Source organism: Colossoma macropomum, unplaced genomic scaffold (genome assembly GCF_904425465.1).
Source record: "Colossoma macropomum unplaced genomic scaffold, Colossoma_macropomum, whole genome shotgun sequence".
In the NCBI taxonomy this organism is placed as follows: Eukaryota; Metazoa; Chordata; class Actinopteri; order Characiformes; family Serrasalmidae; genus Colossoma; species Colossoma macropomum.
In genome coordinates, this window is record NW_023494799.1 from 24,266,289 (window position 1) to 24,290,950 (window position 24,662).

The 24,662-nt window shown below is 39.6% G+C and overlaps 1 protein-coding gene across 2 annotated transcripts in view; it reads right to left on the bottom strand.

The window, feature by feature from the left end:
- The window catches only part of adamts17 (ADAM metallopeptidase with thrombospondin type 1 motif, 17), a 178,174-nt gene that overhangs the window by 57,071 nt on the left and 96,441 nt on the right, over positions 1 to 24,662 (bottom strand). The window contains exons 12-16 of one of the 2 annotated variants that reach the window (XM_036586806.1): positions 23,538 to 23,683; positions 19,462 to 19,631; positions 14,642 to 14,769; positions 8,671 to 8,791; positions 55 to 129 (exon numbers count right to left, since the gene is read on the bottom strand). In XM_036586806.1, the coding sequence (XP_036442699.1) occupies positions 55 to 129; positions 8,671 to 8,791; positions 14,642 to 14,769; positions 19,462 to 19,631; positions 23,538 to 23,683 (640 nt within the window). The remainder of the gene's footprint in view (positions 1 to 54; positions 130 to 8,670; positions 8,792 to 14,641; positions 14,770 to 19,461; positions 19,632 to 23,537; positions 23,684 to 24,662) is intronic. The other variant, XM_036586807.1, reaches the window with a different exon arrangement.

Sequence of the window (24,662 nt, forward strand, 5' to 3'; positions counted from 1 at the left end):
ACACGCAAAGGATACACACACACACACACGCTCATGCACAAGCATGCATCTTACATGAGAAACACTTGGGAACTGCCCTGGATTTTGACATCACACACGTAGAGACCTTCTTACAATGGCTAGGGGGGACTGGAGAACAGAGAACCAGACATAGTCAGTGGTGACAGAGAAAAGATGGGCTAGTGATCTACTCCCTTACTTATATGCTAGTTTTAAAAGATGTTCAATATAGTTTATGTTTGCAATGTGCCAACCTCATTTTATTAACCCCCGAAATGACCAGAGCTCGCCAGCAGGCCCAAAGTTTTACTAAACACTTCTATAACCTAAGAATAGCTCAACTACTTAGCACTGAAGTACCTGTAATTATTGAATAATAAGCCTTAGTATGTAATAAGCCTGGGATTTCAAGAGGTTAAACTGGCCGTTTTTGTTGCGCTTTTAAGACTGATATACAGCACTGCATGAACATTAGAGTTCACCCTTCACTTAATTTCCAGTCAAAACGGACAGTAATTACACATTACTTCTTTTTCAGGAGACATTTCTAAGGACGATTAGACAACATAATCCACTTTGCATAAGGGAGAAGAAAAAAGACTTTGGAGGTGTGTCTGCAGATTTCTTTGAAAAACTGAAAGTGAGTCTTCTGAAAAGAATGGAAGCTGTAATAAAGGTAAGGAGTGACACACTAAATACTGAAAAATGTATATTTAGTTGCTGATGCTTCTGAGTAATTTTGAATTTAGAATTTTTTTCTGATGCTAAAAATACATAACTTGTACTTAATGATTGTTTTGACTCCACATCACTTTGATGGGAATGGGCAGAGCTTCACCGCTGTAAGCTGATGGGTGCGCATATGTAAATTAGTTAATAGCCATGTAATCACAACCACAATGACTTCAATAAATTCTCAGCGTTGTTTCAATAAGGAAAGACTTTATAAATGAGTTTTATAAAGTCACAAGTGGGCGAGTGCATGTGCGGTACAGCGGAATAGGCCTAATAATGCTTGAGCTCCTCAATTGAGGGGTGTCTGGTACACTGTGGGAGCATTTTGCTGGCATGGTTTGGGTCCACTTGTTCCCTAAGAAGGAAGGGTCACTGCAAATCATTACAAAGCCATCCTGACTGATCACTTTTGTCCTTTAAGGATAGGTTTCTATCCTGATAGGAGTGGTCTCTTCTAGGATGACAATGCCCTCATCCACAGGGCACAAGGGGTCACTACATAGTGTGATGAGTAATGATATAAATCTTATGCTATGGCCTTTGCAGCCATCAGATCTCAAACCAGCTAAACCCCTTTGGGAGGATTTGACCAACATGGTGGACAGCGCTCTCCACCACCATCATCAAAACACCCACTGAGGGAATACGTTTTGGACGATTGGTGCTCCATCTCTCCTGTGCAGTTCCAGAGACTTGGCCCAACATATTATTATGAAACAAATAGTTCTGGGCCTAAAATCTGATTGGCTGAGCCGCATTCGAAGGCGTTGTAAAATCCATGATATATGCATGCCTATGACCACCTCACAACAACTAAATTGTGTATCACTGCACCACAGCACAAAAAACCCTTGTGCTGTTAATGAATAATATTCGACTCTCATGCTGCTCACATGGATCACCGAGTGCACTGTTGAAGTAGGAACACTTTTTTTGTTTAAACTGAGGGGCTGGCAACTTATGTTCTTAACTAGAACTAGGTTGGTCAGCTAGCTGATAGGCTAAAAGTTAGCCAACAGCCTTAACAACTCAATCATTAATATCACAGGCTTGAATTAAAGCACTTACGGTATGATTAACTGTAAAACGGCAGTATAAAAGTCACTTCAAATAAGTCGATTGAACGCTTCAAATGTTCATGTTTCAGTCAGAAGTAGCATCAAACCCAGACTGAATCCCAAACAGCTCCTTACTCCCTAAATAGTGTGCTATGAGAGATTAGCCTCTACAGCCAAATAGTGCATCATTTATTGAGTATGGATGTGAAGCCAAATGACTATTTCTTAGCTATATTTTGCACCGTTGGGGTGCATCATTCAGCATTTAAATTCCTACATAGTGCACTATGTAGGGAGCAGGGAACCATTTGAGATGCAGCCCCAGTACAAGAAGAAGGGTGCAAATGGATTGATGCCAAATAAGACTCGCGGTGGTAATTTGGTGACTAAAAATCAAAAAAGTTGAAATGAAATGAAATGACCGCAATATACAGCGACGGGCGACCGAATGTTCTCCTCATTCAGAGGTCCATGGTTGCTTGGCAACAATACCATACTCTAAAGGAACTATGTTTATTGGCAGAATACTTGTTTATGTTTATTATTAATAATAAATTATTTTCTGAAAAATTGTGTATTTTATCATATTTTATGTTGGCCACCATTTTATAAAAGCAATAAGCCACTTGAGGCCCTGCGTGACTTTAGGCTAGTTTTTCCTTTAATATGTACAAAAAAACAAACCTTGGCTTAGACTCGCCCGTGCTGCCACAAACAAGCTGACCCAAAAAGGTGCCACTCGTGATTTTTTGTATCACTTTGTACAGAATGAAAACCTCTGGTTACTCCAGAAGATGATCCACGATCCTCACAGACAGACCACGACAATCACACTCACAACAGAGACTAACAGCTGGAGCTGCCCAGCACTTCTGGTTGGTCCAGTGAGCTTGGACAGACAGAGAGCTCATTAAGGCGAGGGGAGAAAAACACTGCTCAGGTGGTACAAGCAGCCTGTGTTTTGGTGCATGCCACAACGGTCACGGCTCTGGCACAAGCTTTGCTGCTGAAACAGCAGTGATGTTTTATGAGTGGAGCCGGGTTGTGGCTGTGTGGGATTCAGTCAGATTCAGTCTAGCAGTGCAGAGTTAGCATGATTTATAGGCTTTAAGGTTCAAGGCTTCCCTCGCCCACACATATCTAGATATTTTTGAAAAAAGTTTTTCTCTGCGTTTTTGGCCTCAAAAAACAGCATTTTTATTTACTGAAATGTAATGTTACAGCATTCGGGTTCTTGTAAATGAGGCATCACCTCAGATCAAATATTAAAAATACCTTAATGAGTGCGTTTACATGTACTTAATAATTCGATAACTGCAGAAAATCTGATTTTGTTAGTAATCCAATCAACATGTTTACATGCACTTGAGTTTTCAGATAATTGGGAAACTCCAGGTCTACATGAGTCAGACAGTAATCGGATTTCTGCTTTGCAACCAGCCAATAAACTCACAGAAGAAGAAAATATGAACATACATCATCTAGAAGATGAAGATTTGTTAAATCCTTTATTTCCTGTATGGTTTTAGCGTCGATTCAAAGGTGTTTCGCTGTCTTCTCGCTGCTTGCTTATTTCTGTTACCGCTGTTTGTTTTCGTGCATGCGCAGACTGAGGAATCCGAAAGAAATCAGAGTAAGAGTACACATGCACTGAGAAATCTGATTACTGAGCTAAAAGATCGGAGCATGGTGTTTACATCACCGTTTGAATAATCGTCAGAAATCCGATTATGATCGGATTATTTAGCGCATGTATACACACTCGTTGATTTTAAAGATGTGTGACTTGATGAGCTAGATGTCTGATCAGGACAAAATAAACAACCCCATATCAAACGGTAGGTTTTCTTTTGTTTTTTAAGCTTTTATTTTGTGGCAGATATAGGACTTTTAGTTTGAAATATCAAATTGTGGAGACAGGATGGCTTGCAGGTCAAAGTCTACTGTAATTGTAACACATTGTCGTCACATTAAAAAATCTCTGCTGTAGCTTTACTGCTCATTCTGTATTTTGTGCAGTGCGCATGCTCACAAATTCTTCCTAAAGTGTATGACATTAAATATAATGGGATATTATATGGGATATTATTGCCTCCTACTGGGCTGGCATGCTCATGCAAGTGTTTTTGAGTTGTACTTGCATTCTAATGTGGTTAGAGATTTTCAAAAATTTTTTTTTACTAAATATTCAGATATATGTGGACAAGGCCTAAGAATGAAGTACAGTCTAAAGACTTGTGCTGTAGTCCTAGTCCCTTTTACTGTGTATTACAGAGTGATTGCACTACAGGCTTAATTGTATGCCTGGAAGAATAAAACGAGGAAGTTTCTTCTTTGTTTTGCCTTAAAGGAACAGAGTTTTACAATCGAATCTCTGTCTGCAGCATCTGTAGAGCACAGCCGATTACTAAAGCCAATAATTCCAATGAAATGAAGAGCAGAAAACTTTTGGGTAGCTATTGGGTAGTGGCTGAATTCAGTCTTCAATAATGTTGCTGACGCAAGACATACATTTAGTAAAATTCTAGTTCTAGTAACGGACAACGATATCAGAATCATATCGGTAGAATATTAAAATGAATCAACATAGAGTTGATGCTTAGACTGGACCAATGTTAAATGATGAATATATTGTGAGATCATTTAGATCAGGAGTTTCCAACTCTGGGCTCACCCAACCAAACACAAAGACTTTTGCGGCCTAAAAGAAGATTTAACCAATAAGAGAAGTTTAACATTGACTTGCACTGGAAAACATATCTAGCTATCAGTCACGCATTTTGTCTGACCAATCACTGAGCTCTGCCTAAATATTTAGGCATTTTTCACGTTTTATTTTTGCCAGTAATTATGATACGTTTTTCATATTTTAAATTGTTGGTTTGGTTAAACGTCAACATAATGAAATTTTGCAGTTAACAAAAACATTACAAAATGATGAAGACCACCATGGCTCACTTTGCGGCCGTGGCCCATAGGTTGAAAAACACTGGTTTACATGACGCTGTGCTAAAATGCCTGTATTTTATTCATTTTACTGCATTTATAACCCTCTACAAAACAAATCTTAGGTTTCTCTAACACTTATACAGAAAGATCTACTCTCAATTTGTACATTATCTAAATGTGCATATATCAGCATCAGCACTGGCATCGACAGATTTGTACATGAAAAGTATCGGACGTCAGCATCGACCCAGAACTCCAAGATCATGAATTCCTAATAAACATGTTTATATTTGTAAATTAATCTGCAAATCTGTAATTCATTCTTTCAGATATAGGCCTAATTTTCCTTTTTCATATCTAGTGTTGTGGTTTGGGTGGAGTTTTTACAGGCTCTACCTCCGTATGGTTCACTTGAATGGCCTGTAGCTTTTTCATTGTTCTCCAGTGTTTAATAAGAACAGCTTTGCTAATACATTCTTCCATGTTTGTTTCCTCAATCCTTCATTTTTAGAGTACAGGTGAAGGTTGGAAAGGGTGATGGTCGCAAAGAAAGAAATTAGAAATTAGAAATTTGAAAGTAATTAGTAAAAAGTAGGTTTTACAACATTTTCATTGTGTATTGTCTCTACAAGATTCATTATTTGTTGAAAGCTTGATTTTAATATGTATTTTATTAACTTTTTGAAGACACAGTTGAGATAAAACTAGCCTGTCAGCATCCACGTTACTGTCATTTATCTTATATTTTTGCTGCTAGAAAAAGAGTCATCAGCCTATCATTAAAAAAACTGTGAAAAAAATTGTTTTTAACTTAAAAACAGTGCTGGGCTACATAAACATTTTGTGCTAACTGAATTTCAAATAATAAGTTGACAGAGTGTAAGTTACTACTATAAGTTACTACTATAAGTTTAATTAACTCTTTTAAACTTTTAAAGTATGTTTAATTTAAAACACTATTTTTAGTGTACGTGCAGCCTAAAAAATTGTTTTTTTTTAACTAAAAATGTAAGGAAACCTGGTTGACTGTCTCTCTGGCTCCGCCTGCTCTCCTCCTCTCCCACACACCTGCAGCTCCTTTTGGACTCATTAGGACTGCTTTATATACCTCTTTGTTTCCAACATGTGTTTGCAAAGTCTCTGTGCTGCTACCTGTGTTAGTCACTTGAGTTCTGAGCCTGTTTCTCGTGCTTGGTTTTCATTGGTTTTGGCCCCTGCTATTCTCTTTGTTGATTATCGATCTGCATCTTCTCCTGCCTGCCTGTGTGTTGACCCCTGCCTGCTATATTCATGAGTGTCTCAATGCCCCTAATAAAGTCACTTCACACTTGCAACCTGCCTCAGACCCTATGTTACATTGACTTAACCTTTTGAGCTTATTGAACCTCAAATAAATAGTTAACAAACACAAAACATACATTATTGTTCTGTTAACTTAATATTATGAACTTACTAAGTTCAACAAACTCAAGATTTTTAAGTCAACTATGTTAATATACTTTTTTGGTTAAAAAGCTTAATCATTTTTACAGTGTTTTTACGTGATTTTCCCTTTTTTTATTTTTAGAGTTGTGAGACCTTAAAATGCCAATGACTGAGCTATCTTAACATGTTTGTAACATGTTTGTAAGTGTTCGTTAAAGAAACATTAAAAAGTCCAAAAAGTGGAAATTGCACCATCTGTAGAGTTTCAACAGGCCACGACACAAATAGTCACATATTTCCAACATTTACTCCTGGAATCCAGCAACTGCCCACTGGCTTTTATAAGTGAGTATTTCTGTGTTAATCGACATGATGACACAGGTGAGGTTAGGCTGAAAACGTTGAAGTATTCCCTTAAGTGTGGCTTTAAATGCATGGCCTAGTCATTCTGCAAAGCATCATGTGACTGTGGTTCTAGGAACTTGACAGACTGGGATTTATGTGACCTCAGAGATGCCGTTAAGCTTCTGGACACTTTTCTGACAAACGACTTCCTTTGATTGGCAGAAAGTGCACCATTCGGGCTTCTGTTCAAGTCTGTTTGATTGAAGGTCAAGAGAGGTCAACAGCTGCCAGAGAGAGAGATACTTTAACTGTCCGCAATCTTCAGAGGTGTGGAAACGCCCTTGGAGCGGTGTGTGTGTGTGTGTGTGTGTGTGTGTGTGTGTGTATGCACGTGTGAGGTCTCGATGTTACCCACATGCACATATAAGGCCTGTGCTGGTAACAGAATCCTATTATTCAGGTGAGCATGTGGAAAAACCTCTGTAAGTACATCTGCTGAGGGTTCCAAGAATGTCATGATGAAGTGTCCAGAAGCACCAGCAGATGTATTCAATAACTGTTATAGAGATACTACAACAACTACTAAAAATAAATAAAAAATAAAAAAATACATGTATTATTATTATTATTAATAATAATAATAATAATAATAATAATAATAATAATAATCTAACTGTAGTACCAATGTACAATTTGGTTTATATGTATTTAATTGAAAACTGCATAAAAAACATTTTTTTTTTCCTGCAACATAATTCAAAAAATCTGATGGGGCAATTTAAGACTGCAAAGTTTGTGGAATAGACTACAGGTCAAACAGGACTTGCAAACCTTAAAATGCCCTAAGAAATGTGTTTTTCCAATGTCTGAACTCTGACGATGTGGTCTTTGAATGTTCTAAAATGTACACCATACCACAGAGACAGCTTTCTGTACAGATGACAGATGTGATAACAGCCTGCAGCAGTGAGCGTGTTCAACCAGCTCAGCTCAACAGCCGTGTTTACAGAACAATCTCTCTAAATCTCTTTAAAATTCCATATTTAGGAGTGTTGTCTGTAGAAACTTCAACAAAACATGTAAACCCTTTTTTCTGGGGGATGTTCTGGGGGATTATTATAAGAGGTTATCAAGTCACTGGGTAAAGGCATAACACATACACACAGATGCACATGCACACACACACACACATATACACTCACAACAAATGCCGGAAGACCTCAAAACTGACTAAGTCATTCAATATCCACCACACATGTTAACACAAACACACACACAGATATCCACAGAAGCAGCAAACAAATATAAATAGCATCCTCTTGTTGGTTTTTAAGAGTTTGAAAAGTATATCAGGACATCAGGACTAAATCAGGACTATTTCAATTAAAGCTTAATATTCTTAATCTGCCAACATAATTAACATCTTATAATAACTGCTGTTAATATTTAATTACATGAATTCACCAGGCCCTCACTGCAAGCAAGATGATGATTATAACCACGGCTGTAAGTAGAAAATATTTTCATTTTCGAATATTCTGTCATAAGAAGAGATATGCTTCATTTTTAACGTTTTGAAATATTACAAGGTAATTTAAAAACATCTCAGTTATTATAAGTATTTATAGCAAGTTACACTAATATGTGATTCTACCCAATCTGGCAACCCTGATTTGGCTCTGAACAGCAGTGAGCGGAGGAGGACAGCAGGAGCAGCATCTTTTTAACTGTTTTAGAACTGAAAACAGCTTTTAGGTGAACAGAGATGTGCCAAGGCATGTGCTAAACGCAACCACGTCATCTTTAACAACCAGGGCAATCTAAATAATTTTCCTATAGCTCTACAGCTAGCTAGCAATCAGAAGACAGCAAAAGTATTTGGATTGAACGTAAGCTAAAACTGACACTGTTGCTTGGAATTGCAAATATCTTAAGATGTGTCAGGTCACAAGAAGCTAGCAAAAGTGCCTGAATTTGTACAAGTGATGAACTTGTCCGTTATTTGAAGGGCTTTTCTGTTTTTGAAGATTTCAGTTATCGAATGCATCGAATATTATTGAATAGTTCTTGCTGCCCTAGATATAATCCATTCTCATCCCTTTAGTATTCACTCCATCTCTCTCTCTCTCTCTCTCTCTCTCTCTCTCTGCTCACTCACCCATCCCTCTGGTGTGGTTAAAGTCTCCCTTGACGATCTTGCAGGACTTTCCGTCTCCGTTACACACTCCACAGCGGTCTTCCTTTGCCGAGGAACCAATGATGCCATCGCAGCCGATTTTCTGAAGCAAAAGAGAATGAAGAACAAAGAGTGAGGGACAAAATCTACTTTGATCCGAAACGTCAGCACAATAAAGTTTCCCTTTAACATTCCTACACTCCCTCATGACCTACTGACCTGCCTTGTCTTACATTCTGTTGAGTTATTGCTCATTCACAGTGCTGTTTACAGAAAGAAAAACGATTCTTTACATTCATAAAGAATTTTTAGCACTTTAACTATGTATTTATATTCAAAATTTTGGTAACACTTTATACAGAGTGGTCCTTCGTAGATCATTAACAAACTCTTTTATTATCAGTAACACATCAACAACATATCAGTGAAATAGCAGTATTGAAGCATTTGATTACATTGAAATAAATATCTTGTAGATGTTCTGTTGATACATTACTTACATTAAGTAGATGTGTTGTTAATATGTTACTTCAAATATGCAAAACGTAACCTTGCCAACCTTACCCAAAACCTAACCCTCACCCTGGCCCTAATAATAACCCTAATCTTAACCTCAACCCAAAACTTAATCCTAACCCTAACCTTAACCTCAATCCAAAGCCTAATCCTAACCCTAACCCTGGCCCTAATCCTAACCCTCATATGTTTTTGACATGTTACTGAGAGTCTGTTGAGTGTTTGTTTCATCTAAAAAGGACCCTCAAAATAAAGTGTCACCCTTATATTCACCCAGAAAAATCAACAAAACGTTATTTAACCATGTGTGACCTTAAAGTAGTTGAGTTCACTCATTAGAAGGGCTGTCTGGATCATTTTGGACGTATAGTGTGTATAGTGTTATCTCATAATTAGCTGCACTATAAGCGCAGAAGTGTTGGTTCTAAATGAACGTCACAGACGTCTTTGTTATGAAATTTCTTCCAGGCATTATACTCATGATTTCTGCTCTGTTACATCATGAGCGCAGCAGGGCTCCAACAATACACCCCCACACACACACACAGACAGACAGACAGAGAGACAGACAGGCAGACATGCAGAACAGTCCTCCTAAACAGTTGTGTAACTCACTGAAACACATCCAGCATTTCCAAATCACATGAATCAGCAAGACAGAGACTGATAGAGGAGAGAAAGAGAGACAGCGAGAGAGAGACAGGGAGAGACAGACAGAGAGAGAGACAGAGAGAGAGACAGAGAGAGAGAGAGTTTGCTGAAAAAAACCAAATAAATGACATGCGGGGGGCAGTCAGTCAGTGTGTTTACAGAGCCCCAGAGCAACACTCTGAGTGTGAACACAAACACACACACACACACACACACACACACACACACACACACACACTGAAGTCTTCATTTGAAAAGATGGCAAACTACAGACCAGATACTGATCCTCACTAACAAAGCAAGTGACCTCACAGGAGGATTCTCACAAGTGCTAATGTGGCAAAGTTTAGAGAGAGAGAGAGAGAGAGAGAGAGAGAGAGAGAGAGAGAGACTGAAATAGAGCAAGACAGAGAAAGAAAGAAAGAAAGAAAGAAAGAAAGAAGAAGAAGAAGAAGAAGAAGAGGGAGAGAGAGAGAAAGAGATGGAGAGAAGGAGGGAGGGAGAGAGATGGAGAGAGAGAAGGGTAAGCATAAAAGAGAGGGAGCAAAAGAGAGAGGGGGAGAGAATAAGAGGGAGAGAGAAAGAGCAAGTAAGAGAAAAAAGAGGAGGAAGAAGAAGAAGAAGAAAGAGAGAGGGAGGGAGAGGGAATAAAGGGGATAAAGTTTGAGAAGAGAAAAACAGAAAGAAAGCAAGACAAAGAAAGAAAGAAAGAAAGAAAGAAAGAAAGAAAGAAAGAAGAAGAAGTTGAAAGAGAGATGGAGAGAGGGAGGGAGAGAGAGAAGGGGGAACAAAAAAGAGAGGGAAGGATGTAGAGAGGAAGCATGAGAGAGAGGGGAAGGAAGAGAGAGAGAGAGAGAGAGAGAGAGAGAGAGAGAGAGCATGTGTTAAGCAGGTTACTCAGTGTCTGGAAATGATTTCATGAGTACAGTGGAAGTAAAACACCTAAAACACGCGAGCACATCCACACAGCAGACCAGGTACAGAAGGGTTTACTGAGGTCTGTTTATATTATGGACAATATTAAAACCATTTTAAAACACTGTAAACATTCTGGGCCTCTGCCTGAATAAATCGAATGATCAATTCTGCATTATTGGTGCATAATCCAGGCACATTTGGCTCTGCCTGTGCTCAGCTGCGGTGCGCTTTTCTGTTTGTGCTTCCACATCTGTCTGTGACCTCCTGCATGTGTATTTGTGTAATTCAACGCATATTAGGCTGTGTGTGAGTGTACTTGCTTGCAATGCATGACACACTGTAATTACATCCATGTGTGTAAGGCTGAGTGCTGGCTCAGCATGTGGAGTGTTACATTCAAAACATGTGTAAGTGAGTCTGCCTCAGTCAGCTCCGTTCAGCTCCATTCAGCCCCATTCCGGCCCATTCAGACTATTTCAGCCTTATGTAGACCTACTTAACCTCAGTTAGCTCTATTCAATCCCATTCAGACTCATTCAATTCCATTCAACCTCATTCAATACCATTCAACTTAATTCAGTCCCATTCAGCCTCTTTCAACCTCATTCAATTTAATTCAACCTCATTTGTTCCCATTCAGCCTCCTCAACCTTATTCAATCTCATTCAGCGTCCTTCAACCTCATTTCATTTCCATTCAGTCTCATTCAACCTCATTCATTCACATTCAGCCCCATTCAACCATATTCAATTCCATTTAGTCTTATTCAACCTCATTTAATTCCATTCAGTCTCATTCTACCTCATTCATTCACATTCAGCCCCGTTCAAATTTATTTCATTGCACTCAACCTCATTCAGGCTCATTCAACCTCATTCAAACCCATTCAGCCTCATTCAACTTCATTCATCTCATTCAGTCTCATTCAATCACATTCAATTCAGCCTCATCCAGCTCCTTTCAATCCCATTTAGCTCTCATTCAGCCTCAGTTAAACCTACCCAGCCTTATTTAGCCCCATTAAATACCATAAAACCATTCAGATTCATTGAACCCCATTCAAACTCATTAATCCCCATTCAGGCTAATTCGGCCACATTCAACCCCCTTCAGGCTAATTCAGCCACATTTAGTCCCATTCAGACATATGTTACCCCATTTAGCATCCTTTAGCCCCATTTAGCCCCATCCAACCTCATTCAGCCCCATTCAGTCACATTCACCCTAACCAGCCCCATTTAGACTAAATCAGCCTTATTCAGACACATTTAAAACCCACTCAGGCTAATTCAGCCCCATTTAATCCTCTTCAGACGCATGTAACCCCATTCAGCCTAACTGTGCATCCTTTAGCCTCATTCAGCCTCCATTAACCTCATTTTGCTCAGATCAACCCTATTAAGCCTCATTCAACTTCACTCAGCCTCATTCAGTTCCATTCAGAACAGCCAATACATAATCAGTCTGAATAGAGTCAGTACTCAACACTGCTTTGAAATACAATACAAATCTTTAGGGAGACAGTTGGGAAGTGAGAAAGTGACATACAGATGAAGAAAGGTGATGTCTTATTTTTCAGGAGGTATTTCTGAGAAAATAAGTCAAAAGAAAATAACAGTGAAAAAAACATGAGTGGAGTTAAAAAAAAAAAGATTAAAAGCCACAGAGAAAATGGGGCTCCTAACAACCACCTGGAAGTCTTGGTAAATACCAAAACTGCCCTCATCAGACTTAAAGCTTTCATCTCTGAGAGAGAGGAGAAATCCAAGTTGCTTCAGATCTGAAAACATCCACAGGTGTTTCTGTCCATCCTTCCACTGTGAGAAGACAACTCAGCGCTATGGGTCTGAAAGGATGTGTAGCTGTCAAGAAGAAACTCACTAAGAAAAGGAGACACATCAAAGTCCAGACCTCAACATTACTGAATGACATTCGTCTTTTTATTGCCTTTTAAATTACGTTTTTTTCTTTACTAGTTTGTACAAAATACCATTTGCTTCATCAATCCATCTGTCTTTCAGACGGTAAAGTGTATGTGCTGTGTCTCTGCACATACAGCGTCTATTAATAAACCTGGCTGGACAAATCAGGAAATGAAGGCCTTCTCAGTGACCCGGTCACCTCCTTGGCCAATTAAAACTTCCTGTTCCCACATGGTAGAGCGAGGAGGCTGGAAATGTTGGAGACCAGGCTAACCTCTTACTCTGAAATGTAGTCTGAAGGAGCACCTCATGGCCTTGAACCCAAAAGATGTGATTTTAGCCCTTTAAAAGGCCATTTGGTCTAAAAGTAGCATTTAAAATGTTACTGCAGCCTCTCAGCCGCATCAGATTGACAGAATTCACAGTTTTGTACTGTTTTCATGTTTTTCATCCATCTATGTTCTCACACTACAATACCCAGCATGCATTACGCAAGCACATAATACAATTACTGGGAATCTCTAATGCACCCAACAAATACCGAGTGCTAGCCACTGCTTTAGAGGCTAATTAATACATCTGTGGTGGTAGTTAGCACTAGAGATACGGCACTGACCTCACTGGTCATGTTTTTTTTTTTTGTTTAAAAAATATTTCAGCCACTTAGTGAAAAAAATATTTCAAACAGCCCCAAGAATCCACTCCAAATCACTTGTAGTCTTTTGAAGTGTACTTACACTTTCAAGATATACCATCAGAAGGGGGGGGGTCCTAATCTATTAACGAAGAAACTGCTTAAGAAACAACTGCAGCATCACTGTAAGAGATGAGTAGCATGTTTTCAACACATATAGCAATGGTTACATTTTTCATTTGGGTCAGGAGCGTCTCTTTAATATCAAAGGTTCTTTAAAGGACCATCCATTGAGGTTCTTTAGAGAAATGAAAGTGGTTCCTCTAAGGTATCACCTATTGTTCTTGATACTTTTATTTTTAAAAGTGTGGTATAAGTCACAGTCACAAAAAGAGTCTGTTTCATTTTAAGCAATAAAAAGATGCTGGAAAACAATCATGTAAAAATGAATTATGACTTGTTTGGTACAAAAATTCATAGAGGTCTCATAAGTGGACCTTAAAAAACAGTAAAATGCAAGAAAGATGTGGGATATGGGCCCAAGAGGAATTCTACACTTTTGACATATGCCAATAATTTGCATGTGTAATTAGAACAAGATTTTTTATTATGATTTGATGGAAAGTTATTGTGTATATAGGAATTTATTGTCATTTTATATATCGCTGCTGTCAGAACAAAACCTTGTATCTCCAAAATGATAATTTTACAGGAGAAGGAAAAAACATACTTGACTTTTAATGCAAGTCAGTGGAACCAGACTTTTTTCCAAGTCATTTTGAGCCATTTGTGTTGATCTATGTTATTAATCGTCACAATTCCGGCTTCTCCTCCCTTGCCTAACATGCTCCAGGACATTTCCCAGAATTCCTATCATCATGACATCACCCCTTCCACCAATCACAGGCCTCTGCCCATTCACAGTCACCCGATTACTAATGCAACACACCTGTGTTCGTTTGCTTTAGACTTTAAAAGGATCCTGGTTTGTTCTCCTCATTGCGAGGTATTGGTTTACTGATTGTTCCTCTTCTGATTTCATGACTAGTGTTCTGAACCCATTGCCTGGTCTTCGACTATCACTCTTTTGGATTTGCCCTTTTGCTCAAGTTGCTTGTGTTTTTATATTTTCTGTTTTTTTTTACTTTTTGCCTGTCTTTGGATTCTGATTTTGGATTTGCCCTGACCAACCTGCGTTTTTGAGATCCGCGAGCATCTTTCTGTGCTTGTTCAGCATTACATTAATAAAATAAGAACATTGCTTGTATAGCTAACAGTTAGGTTTTTTATAAGCACTCTGCTTCAAACATACCTGACACTTCCCGTTCACACACAGGTCACTCTCGTAGGGTCCGCAGGGCGTCCCATCCAGCACTCTCTCAGCCACCAGCACGGGGGCATCCCTGCCCACCGGAGAACAGAACAGAGCACATGGCTTCTCTAAGGACACAAACACACAGACATGGCGTAAAATAACTGCTCCATTTTTCTGCAATAACCAGACTTTCGCTTCCTTTAAAGGCCCGTATTCTAAAGGGTTTTTTTGTGTTCCTTCTGAGGCCCATATAGACTTTAAGTAAGATATCTCTGGGTATTTGCACGTGCGAATTAATTTGTTTCCTTTGGGTTTGTTTTTCTTGTAACAGATTTTTAAAAACTGAGGCTATATTTCACATGGTTGTCTGGCATGTCAGTCAATCGGCCCTTTCCTGTCAAAGTAGTTGGTTCTAGTTGACATTAAGATGCAAAACAAAACAGACCCTCTGATGACAGGAAGAAGTCTGGCTTGGAAGAGTAAGCTCCTCTACACACCACTGCCCCCTATGCACCACATTGTAGGCTGAAGACTTCTATAAAAATGAATTACAACCTTTCACAACTTAAGCTCATAATTACATTATGTATCACATTGCACCCTGGGAAGAGCATCTGTTTTGCACTCTGTAGACCAACAACATCAGACTGAACTGAATTGGAGGACACAGTTTGTTGACATGTGAATAAATTAGTCATTGAACTTGGTAAACTGAACTGAATGGAAGTATCACTAATGAAATGCTAAATAAAACCCAGAGCAGGTGACCTCAGGGACGGTCAGCAAGGTAGATGCAAGAGAAATATGAAAGAAAAGTGGAGGTCAGTCTACCATTTATATAGGGAGGGTTAAAATGGATATAACTTTGCACAGTGTATCCAGAAAGCCCTTCTAATAAGTGACTTTACTTTGACCCCTTACATGGCCAGGGCCCACCGGCATGCCCTGTTTAATTCCACACTTCTATAACCTAAGAATGGCTCAGCCAGTATGCATTAAAGCACCTATAGTTACTGAATAATAAGCCTTAGCGTGTAGTAAGCCTGATTTTAATGGGTTAGGGTGCACACATTGCTGACACCTTGTATAATCTCCATAGAAAAGCACTGTCAATAGAATGGGATACTCTGGAACAGCCATACATGAGCCTAAGGTCACCATGCCAAATGCCAAGCATCAGCTAGAGGGGTATAAAGCCCCCCAGCATTGGGCTGTGAGCAGTGGAACTGCGTTTTCTGGAGTGATGAAGCTCCATCCAACACCTTTGGGATGAGTTGGAGTGATCCAGAACTGATCATCCAACATCAGTACCTGACCTCACTAAAGCTCTTGTGGCTGAATGCAATCAACTCTTCACAGCAATGTTCCAACATGTAGTGTAAAGCCTTCCCAGAAGAGTAGAGACAGTAACTGCAGCGAAAGAGGACAAACTGCCTATTAATACCTTTCATTTCAGAAGAACTGCTGGAGGAGCAGGTGTCTACAAACTTTGGACATATAGCGTACTCATTCAATCAGAAAGTGAAACTCTGGGTCTGGGGATGTTTATGCCTGGCCCCACACATCAAAAATCAGTTTCTGTGGCAGTCCGATCCGGACCATACAGCTTCCAAATCTGGCTTTGAACTTCTAGAAAGGACATCATATCACTGAAAAGTGTGTGCTTGGAATAGGTCGAGTGCATGGACACTGCTGCTTTGGCTTTAGCTTGTGAGTGGACTAATTGAGAAGATCAGAGGGCTGTGGGTTTGATTCCCACAGCCGTCCTCACTCATTCATCAGGAGAAGATGAAAGCGTCTCTATGGACAGATTTAATGGTTGGGAGTGCTCCTTGAACTAGCAGACTGCCGCTCTAATAGAGTAGGTTTGTCCAGATTGTGTGGGTTTTTTTGTGCAAGTCAAAAAGCTTTCTGAGTGCTTTTACTGCTGTTTTCATTGTGCTAGAAGCTTGTAGATGCATTGACAATGGACTCCAGTTCATTTGCAGAGTTCAACGTAAATTGCTTCTGTGTAGCAAAATATAATAAAGTAAATGCTTGGCAAAGACTCTTTGAAATAAAGCTAGTCTAAAAAACAAAAAACAAGACAGAGCATGAAATGTGTGCTTCACACACTTCCTGACCTCTTTATTAGAAATACCAACTTTGTCCTTACACACACTGGCCACTTTATTAGAAACACCTACCTTGTCCTTACACACAGTGGCCACTTTATTAGAAACACCAATCTTTTACTTCCACTTAATGGCCACTTTATTAGAAACACCTACCTCATATGTCCACTCAATTGCCACTTTATTAGAAACACCTACCTTGTACTTCCATTCATCGGCCACTTTATTAGAAACGCATTAACATTTTTTTTTTTCTTCCAGTGAAATTCTTTAGCTAAAATGTTCTCTTTACTGGTGTAGAGTTAAACACTTCAGCTAAGAATGCAGTAAAATTGCAGTTACTGAAAACATTTGGACGAAAATGGTCAAAAACAGCGCCTTTGGCTCTGACCGAAATTTCAGCGCCTCCCTAGTTTCAGTCTCTAACTGTTTATCCACAAAGTAGAACTACAAGTCTGAACGGCCAAAAGGCAAATTAAATCTGACTTTTTTAAATCTGATTCAAGCCACATTTTTAGGGGGTCTTTAATCAGACCTCTGGATATATGACTCAGCTCACATAATCCTGACCGGTCAGAACAGATTTCATGTGTTTTTTTTTTCATCAGAGTTTCACAACATTAGAATGTATGACAAGAAAGTCAGCGGTGCTCATTTACATATTACAGCTTAAAGAAGCTTTTAACAGGTTGCGTACTTATATCACATAAGTCTGAACAGTCTAAAGAGTTGAGAAACTAACTAACCAATTTGCCCTGCAGTGTGAACAAAGCCAGTGATCCTGTACTTCAGCTGGAGTCTGTAGAGGTTTTCATCACAGTCTGAGGTGCAGAGCGAAACAATAACAGCTGATCTGAGATCAGTGGGAAATTAATGGAGTGAAATTGTGATTACGTGTGTGTTTTTTTTGTGGGAGTGGCACTTCCGGCACTTTCGAATAAACATTTCCACATCCTGTTATGAGACTCTTTGGGTTAAAAAACTGACCTTCTGTGGTCAGCTGTAATAATTTCCTTCCATGACATCCAGCTCTGGATAACAAAAAATAAAGCAAAATAAACAAAATGAATGTAAATATGCCTCTGCATAATTCCCTGGTTTGGAAGAATCAAAACATGCATTTATGTTAAAATGCCATATAACTCACAAGTGGACGATCAATCTGAAAAAATATCTGAAATTATTTAAAAATTAAATTAAACTGAAAACCATTCCGATGAATTATGATGATGCAGAACAGCAGGCTCATTTTAGTCCATGGATAAATCCAAATGTGCTTCTACATCCCTCCTCTACATAAAAGAAACAACGTCTACTTTCCAAATAAAACCTGCTCAGCTCCAAAACAACTGAAGGTGTCCTTGACTCAGGCTCGCTGCCTGACATGATGCAATGTTTGTGTTGTTTGGCAACTCACAAGAAATTAAATGGCAAAAGTTGGGGAAAGTCGTAGTGTGCATCTGACAAGTCTGATTTGTTGTGGTCCCCTGACACAGGGAGGGACTCAAAACACACACACTAAAATACAGAGACTGTTTTGAACAGGGTGTATGTGTGTGTGTGTGCATACGCTATGCACATACAGTTCAGGGAGGAAGACTAAATGTGGTACAGTTGTACGCAAAAGTTCGAACACTCTTTGTCAAATTATATGTTTTGTTGATTTTCTGAGTGTAAATAAGTGAATATCCTCTACAGAGAACACACTTCTGCACATTTTAATGCACTAATACTGTTTATTTGCACAGTTTAACATATTATTAGAAAAAAAAAAACAAAATACAACATTTACACAGACAAATATTATGTTTTATTTTTTCCCCAATGTGTAAAATGCAGCAAATAGACTGTGAAGAATGTGCAGAAGTGTGTTCTCTGTAGAGGATATGTTCACATATTTTCACAAAATAAACAAAACATTTAATTTAATCCGGGATGCCCAAAACTTCGCATCCAACTGTGTCCATCTGTAGTAACACACATCTGTAATTTTTAGTCAATTTTTCTGTATATAATTATCATGCTATATGTATTAAACTCTGTGAGAAATTGTAGCTCTATCTTGCTGGTGTATATTTAGAGACTAGCTCAGGGGTATGCATATTTGTGTTAGCTTTGCTCTATTCCTTCATCAGTGGTCAGTTTCTGACCACAGACCTGCTTTTGGCGGGATATTATGGTGGTCCACTCTCAGTGCAGTAGTGACACTCAGGTGTAAAAACTCCTGTGTCTCATACCAGCACCACATACATGAGCATGTCAATGTCATTGCTGCGCTGAGAATGGACCACCACCCAAATAATGTGTGGACAGCACAGTTCTGCCATCAGAAACTGACCAATGATGAAGGAGACAGAGGGGGGCGGATAAACCGTGCAGCGACAGATGGACTACAGTCTGTAACTGTACACCTACACAGTAGACCTATAAAGTAGGTGTTTCTAATAAAGTGGCCAGTGAGTGGAAGTACAAGGTAGGTATTTCTAATAAAGTGGCCAGTGAGTGGAAACACAAAGTTGGTGTGTCCCATAAAGTGGCCAGTTAGTGGAATATAAGGTAGGTGTTTCCAATAAAGTGGCCAATGAGTGGATGTACATGGTAAGTATTTCTAATAAAGTGTCCCGCAAATGAAAGCACAAGGTAGGTGTTTCTAATAAAGTGGCCAGTGGGTGTATGTAAGTGTGTGTATGAGGGGTGTCTCACCATCATTGACCACAGCTGTCCACATCTGGCTCTTCTTCTTCCCAGCGTGGCGTTCATGGGACTGGCACTGCTGGTCTCTGAAGGTGGGAACTCCTTTAGCACACGGAGGACCCTCACACGCCTTGTGCTCCACACTGCCCCCCACACAATGCCTTCCTCCAGGACCGGGCCTGCAGCAGCACAGCCAGCATTCAAACACTCCAACATCCACAGTAACACTATGACATACTTTAGTCCATTTTTATAGATAACACTATGCCGTACAGTGTCGGAAACCACATAAGCAAGTCTATTAAAGATTACTTAGCAACTCCACATGTTTTGAGGCAAGTGTGTGATGATTTAAGTTTGCACAATGCTAATTGGTGGGGTATAACCTGCCATTACTTGTTAGCTCCATTAGCCTCATAGCTCTAGTGCAAAACCAAAGAAGTAAACTTCAGACACCAAGCATGTCTTGGCTGATTATCTAAGGGGGAAACTTGTGTACATTTTGCCAGACTATTACTTTAAACTGTCCAAAGTTACATAGCTTAATGACAGGATCAGATACTGCAGCCAGTGGTGTGGCTGACAGCTGCAGAGTCTAATGGGGAAAGAGCACAGCTCTGCCTTTGAGCGGTCAGGTCAATTAAAACCAGAGCATTCTGTTAGCATTGATCTGTGGGCTGTTTTATAACCTGATAACTTTGGCTTACAGAACTGGAAATAGGTCTTTCGCTTTAGCCTCTTAAAATCCTATGCTTGTTACATAGTAAGGCTTATTATTCAGTAACTACATGGATTGCAAACTGTTCTTATTCTTAGATGATAAAAGTGTGAAGTAAAACGCTGGACCTGCTGATGGGTCCTGGCCATTTAAGGGGTTAAGGAAGCATCCAGTATTTTCTGAACAATTCATTCATGCTTTTATCTGCTGAATCAAAAGCATAAGTGAGATGAATGGGATTTGCTTCAACAAATCTAATAAATGTCAGCAGCCAGGCTCCTTCTGCTGAACTGCACATTGAAAATATACTAATATATGATCCTTGAGGATAAAATGTTTGAAGATTTCTTGTAGTTTTTCCCTTTAATGTCTTTTTATCTCTCAGAATTAGTCAGGCTGTTGTTGTTACTGTACCTTTAAGAGTGATGTATGCAAATAAGCTCTGTTGTGCCTCACTCAAAACGCACTGAAACACTCCTTATAACTTAAGTGTGAGTGAGTGGAACTAAACAGCTGTAGGCTGAACAGGAATATATACGCTTTATGGACAAAAGTATTGGGACACGCCTCATAGTCATTAAATTCAGGTGTTTCATTCAGTCCCATTACCACAGGTGCATAAAATCAAGCACCTAGCCAAGCAGTCAAGGTCCAAAAAGGCATGGTTGGGTGAGTTTGGTGTGGAAGAACTTGACTGGCCTGCACAGAGCCCTGACCTCAACCCCATTGACAACCTCTGGGATAAACTAGAACATAGATTGTGAGTCAGGCCCTCTCATCCATCATCAGTGTCTGACCTCACAAATGCTGCTCTGGATGAATGGGTAAAAATTCCCACAGACACTCTCCAAAATCTTGCAGAAAGCTTCCCAGAAGAGTGGAAGCTGTTATAGTGCAAAGGAGGGACCAACTCCACATTAATGCCAATGGATTTAGGTTAGGATATATATATATATATATATATATACTAGAAATAAATAGAGCTACATCCTTCAAATTAGCATTTACAAAAACCACAGGTGGTGCACGCTTATATTACAATTATATTAGAGTTATATTCCTCCAGGTCAGTAGCCTACTTGGTGGACACAGAGCCATGATCTTAGCACCCTCGGTCAATGGCCTGTGACCAGAAGAAATGACCTCTGTAACAGCTCGTAATTCAGTGTCTTGGCCATTGGGGAGCCCACAGAAGGGAAGTAAACCCCAAGTCTCTGCAGACTGCTGGAACACGCTGGTCAGACCTCAGAGCCGTCTTTACCACAAACACAACCACAGACTACAGCTTGTAACGTGGAGGAGAGCAGAGCTACAGACAGGTCAGAACCCCAGTTAAACATACACTCAAAACCACTATTACTGCCATCTTTCCTCTCTTCTTCTCTCCTCTCCACTCTTCTGATCCATTTATTTCTTCTTTTGCCTTCTCTTCTCTCTTCTCTTCTCCTCCTCTCTTCTCTCCTCTCCTGTTCTCGTCTCTTCTCTCCTCTTCTCCTCTCCTCTTCTCGTGCTCTTTCCTCTCTTCCCTTCTCTTTTCATTTTCCTTTTTTTCTCTCCTTTTTTCCTCTTCTCTACATTTTTCTTCATTCTTTCTCTTCTTCTTTTTTCTTTTCTTCTATTCACTCTCTTTGCTTTTCTCATTTCTTCTCTTCTATTCTTCTTTTGTTTTATCTCATCCATTTTCTGTTGCTCTCTTCTTTGCTTCTCTTCTCTGCTCCTCTCTTCTCTTCTTTTATTTTCTCTCTTTTCTTATCTCTTTTAAATATCTTTGTTCCTTTTCCTTCCAAATTTCTAATCGTCTTCTTTCCAGAGCTGGTTAATAACCAAATTTCTGCCTTTCTATTTTTAAGTGAGAACACTTCTACCCAACTATGTTATTAAGGACAGTGATTTACTTTTTGTTTACTTCAGTGTGAAATACCCACTTGTAACTGGGGGCTCCATTGTGTTCCACTGTGGGCTAAAAAGTCTCTCTTTTGTATTACAGAATATAAACGACTTTGTTCATTTGCTTTGTTCTTTTTTCATTTTGGAGGGGAGCTAAAGCGGCGCACAGCGGATACATTCCCATTCACTAGAAATAACAGCTAAAAACAAGAGCAAGATAACTGACCAATTTGCTACGGCGCCACCCTGTGACAGACCAGTGCTGCTGCGCTGGTTCGTTAAGAACAATAAAAGCAGAACCTCACCATTTCGAGGGTAAAGCAGACTGAAATAAAAGAACATTTTTCTAAATTCTTATGTAGGTGTTAACTTTCTCACAAACTCACTGGGGTTGATTGATACCATAACACTATAATGTGTTTAAGTGGTTTTAGGCAGCCTCCAAAATTTGATTTTGTGGATTTCAGGGGGTCCAAAGGGTTAATTAGGGGATCCCACGTCCTCTCAGGACCCCCTGTTATTCCTACCTTGGTTTAACTCCACTTTAGTCTGTTGTTTTGGTTCAGCACCTCAGCAGTTCTACAGGGAAAGTTTTGGACCTGATCCTTTTTCACACAAGCTAGTACTGTTAGTTCAGTGTGGATCTGCACTCTTCTACACACCTCTTACTGTTTGTTGCTTAGCTAGCCTGGGACACAAAGATGGGAAAGAAGGCTACCCCCCTCCTCCAATGTTTAAGGCAGCTGTGCACACCACAGGCTGAAGATTTACAGTCCAACTTGGCTGATCATGTGAAAGAATGATTAGCTTGTGAACGCGCAACGCTGCAATAAAAACGTCCACTCGGTTCACTGCAGAATACAACCAAAACAAAAAAAGTTACTTAAACTCTGTCCTGTACTGGCAAAGAGCAGCTAGTGGATTTTCTGTACATCCAAGAAATCATTACGCCCAGAGTTTCCACGCCAAACACACACGTGCTAACACACACGCACTCCAGCAGGCTGAAAGCAGTTGTGAATCGACTCTCGGAGCGTCAGGACCCGCAGTACAGCCACAAGAAGAATCAATTCGTGCCAGAAACCCAGGATGTTGCTCAGGTTTGGAGTGCACTGCGATTGGGACGACCTCGGCACATCCAGGGAGCTGAAATGTGAGCTATACTGTGGATGTGGAGCGCAGCGTTAGGGTGGGTTCCCAAAGAAGCAGGGTTGTGAAAAGTGTTATTTACAGTCATATGCAAAGAGAAAACATGTGAACACATTTCTATCTAAATATTAATATTACCGAAGAAAAAATGCACAGTTCAGCTAAAGGAGCTCATAAACTGGTGGCAACTGCATATTATGGCTACTGTGAGGGTTAAACCGAATGTGCCAGAGCTCAGCTTGTGCCAGAGTGTGCCAAACCTGCTAGAGCTCAGCACTTTGGCCCAGTTTAACTCCTGATAGCAGGTTGTCTGCCTGTGTGTGAGGCTTACGGGGGGTTGTCACACTTCCTCTGTCTGAAACGCGCTCCAGTGCCGCAGGTTCGGCTGCACATGCTCCACTGGCTCCATGGACTCCAGTCTCCATCCACATGCTGAGGAATCGGCGTCTTGCTGACACAGTCACCAGCCCTGCACCACTAACACAAACAGCAGGAACACTTAATGCCATCGCAGTCAAAATGACCTCACAGCTCTGTATAATACCATGTTAAAGCTGCACTCGGTCAGATTTTTTTGTTAAAAGTGAAAGAAGTAGCATTACTGAGTCAGGAGAGTAAAAACAGGTTAAAAATGGTGTGCATGCCAACCCATATTATAGAATCACCTTCTGCATGATGCATGCAATCACACATTTCTGCCAAAGAGGTCTCCAAATCCCCAAAATATACATAGTGCAGCTTTAACTTTTAGGAGTAGCAGTTATCACCAGTGATGGCAAAAGCATGGTGTAATTCTATATGAATTATTTTTCACTTGTAACTCATTGAAATAGGTTAAGGAATTGTGTAGAAAGTGTAGATTCTAAGCTTTAAATAAATAACACATTTGTGTTTGTGAATACAAAAGGAAATATTTTATTATGATTTGAGTTGATAAAAAGGTAATACAAATAATAGTTATTTATTTGGCCATGTTTTTGACATGTTTTTGTACATTAAAGCAAAAAAAAAGTCAGAATAACAGAATCAAACCTGTGACTACAGAGCATAAATGTAATTCATTACATAAATAATAATACAAATTGACTGTTAAGCAAAAATGATGATAAATAAATAAATAAAGCCCAGCGAGAACTTTAGGTAATGATACACAGACTACATAAGCTGGACATGCAGAAGTATGTGTATCAGTCAATATATATCAATATACACCGATCAGGCATAACATTATGATCACCTCCTTGTTTCTACGCTCACTGTCCATTTTATCAGCTTCACTTACTATATAGGTGCACTTTGTAGTTCTACAATTACAGACTGTAGTCCATCTGTTTCTCTGCATTCTTTGTTAGACCCCTTTTACTCTGTTCTTCAGTGGTCAGGACCCCCATGGACCCCACAGAGCAGATACGATTTGGGTGTTATTATTAACACTACTTTTACTGTAATGCTTGTT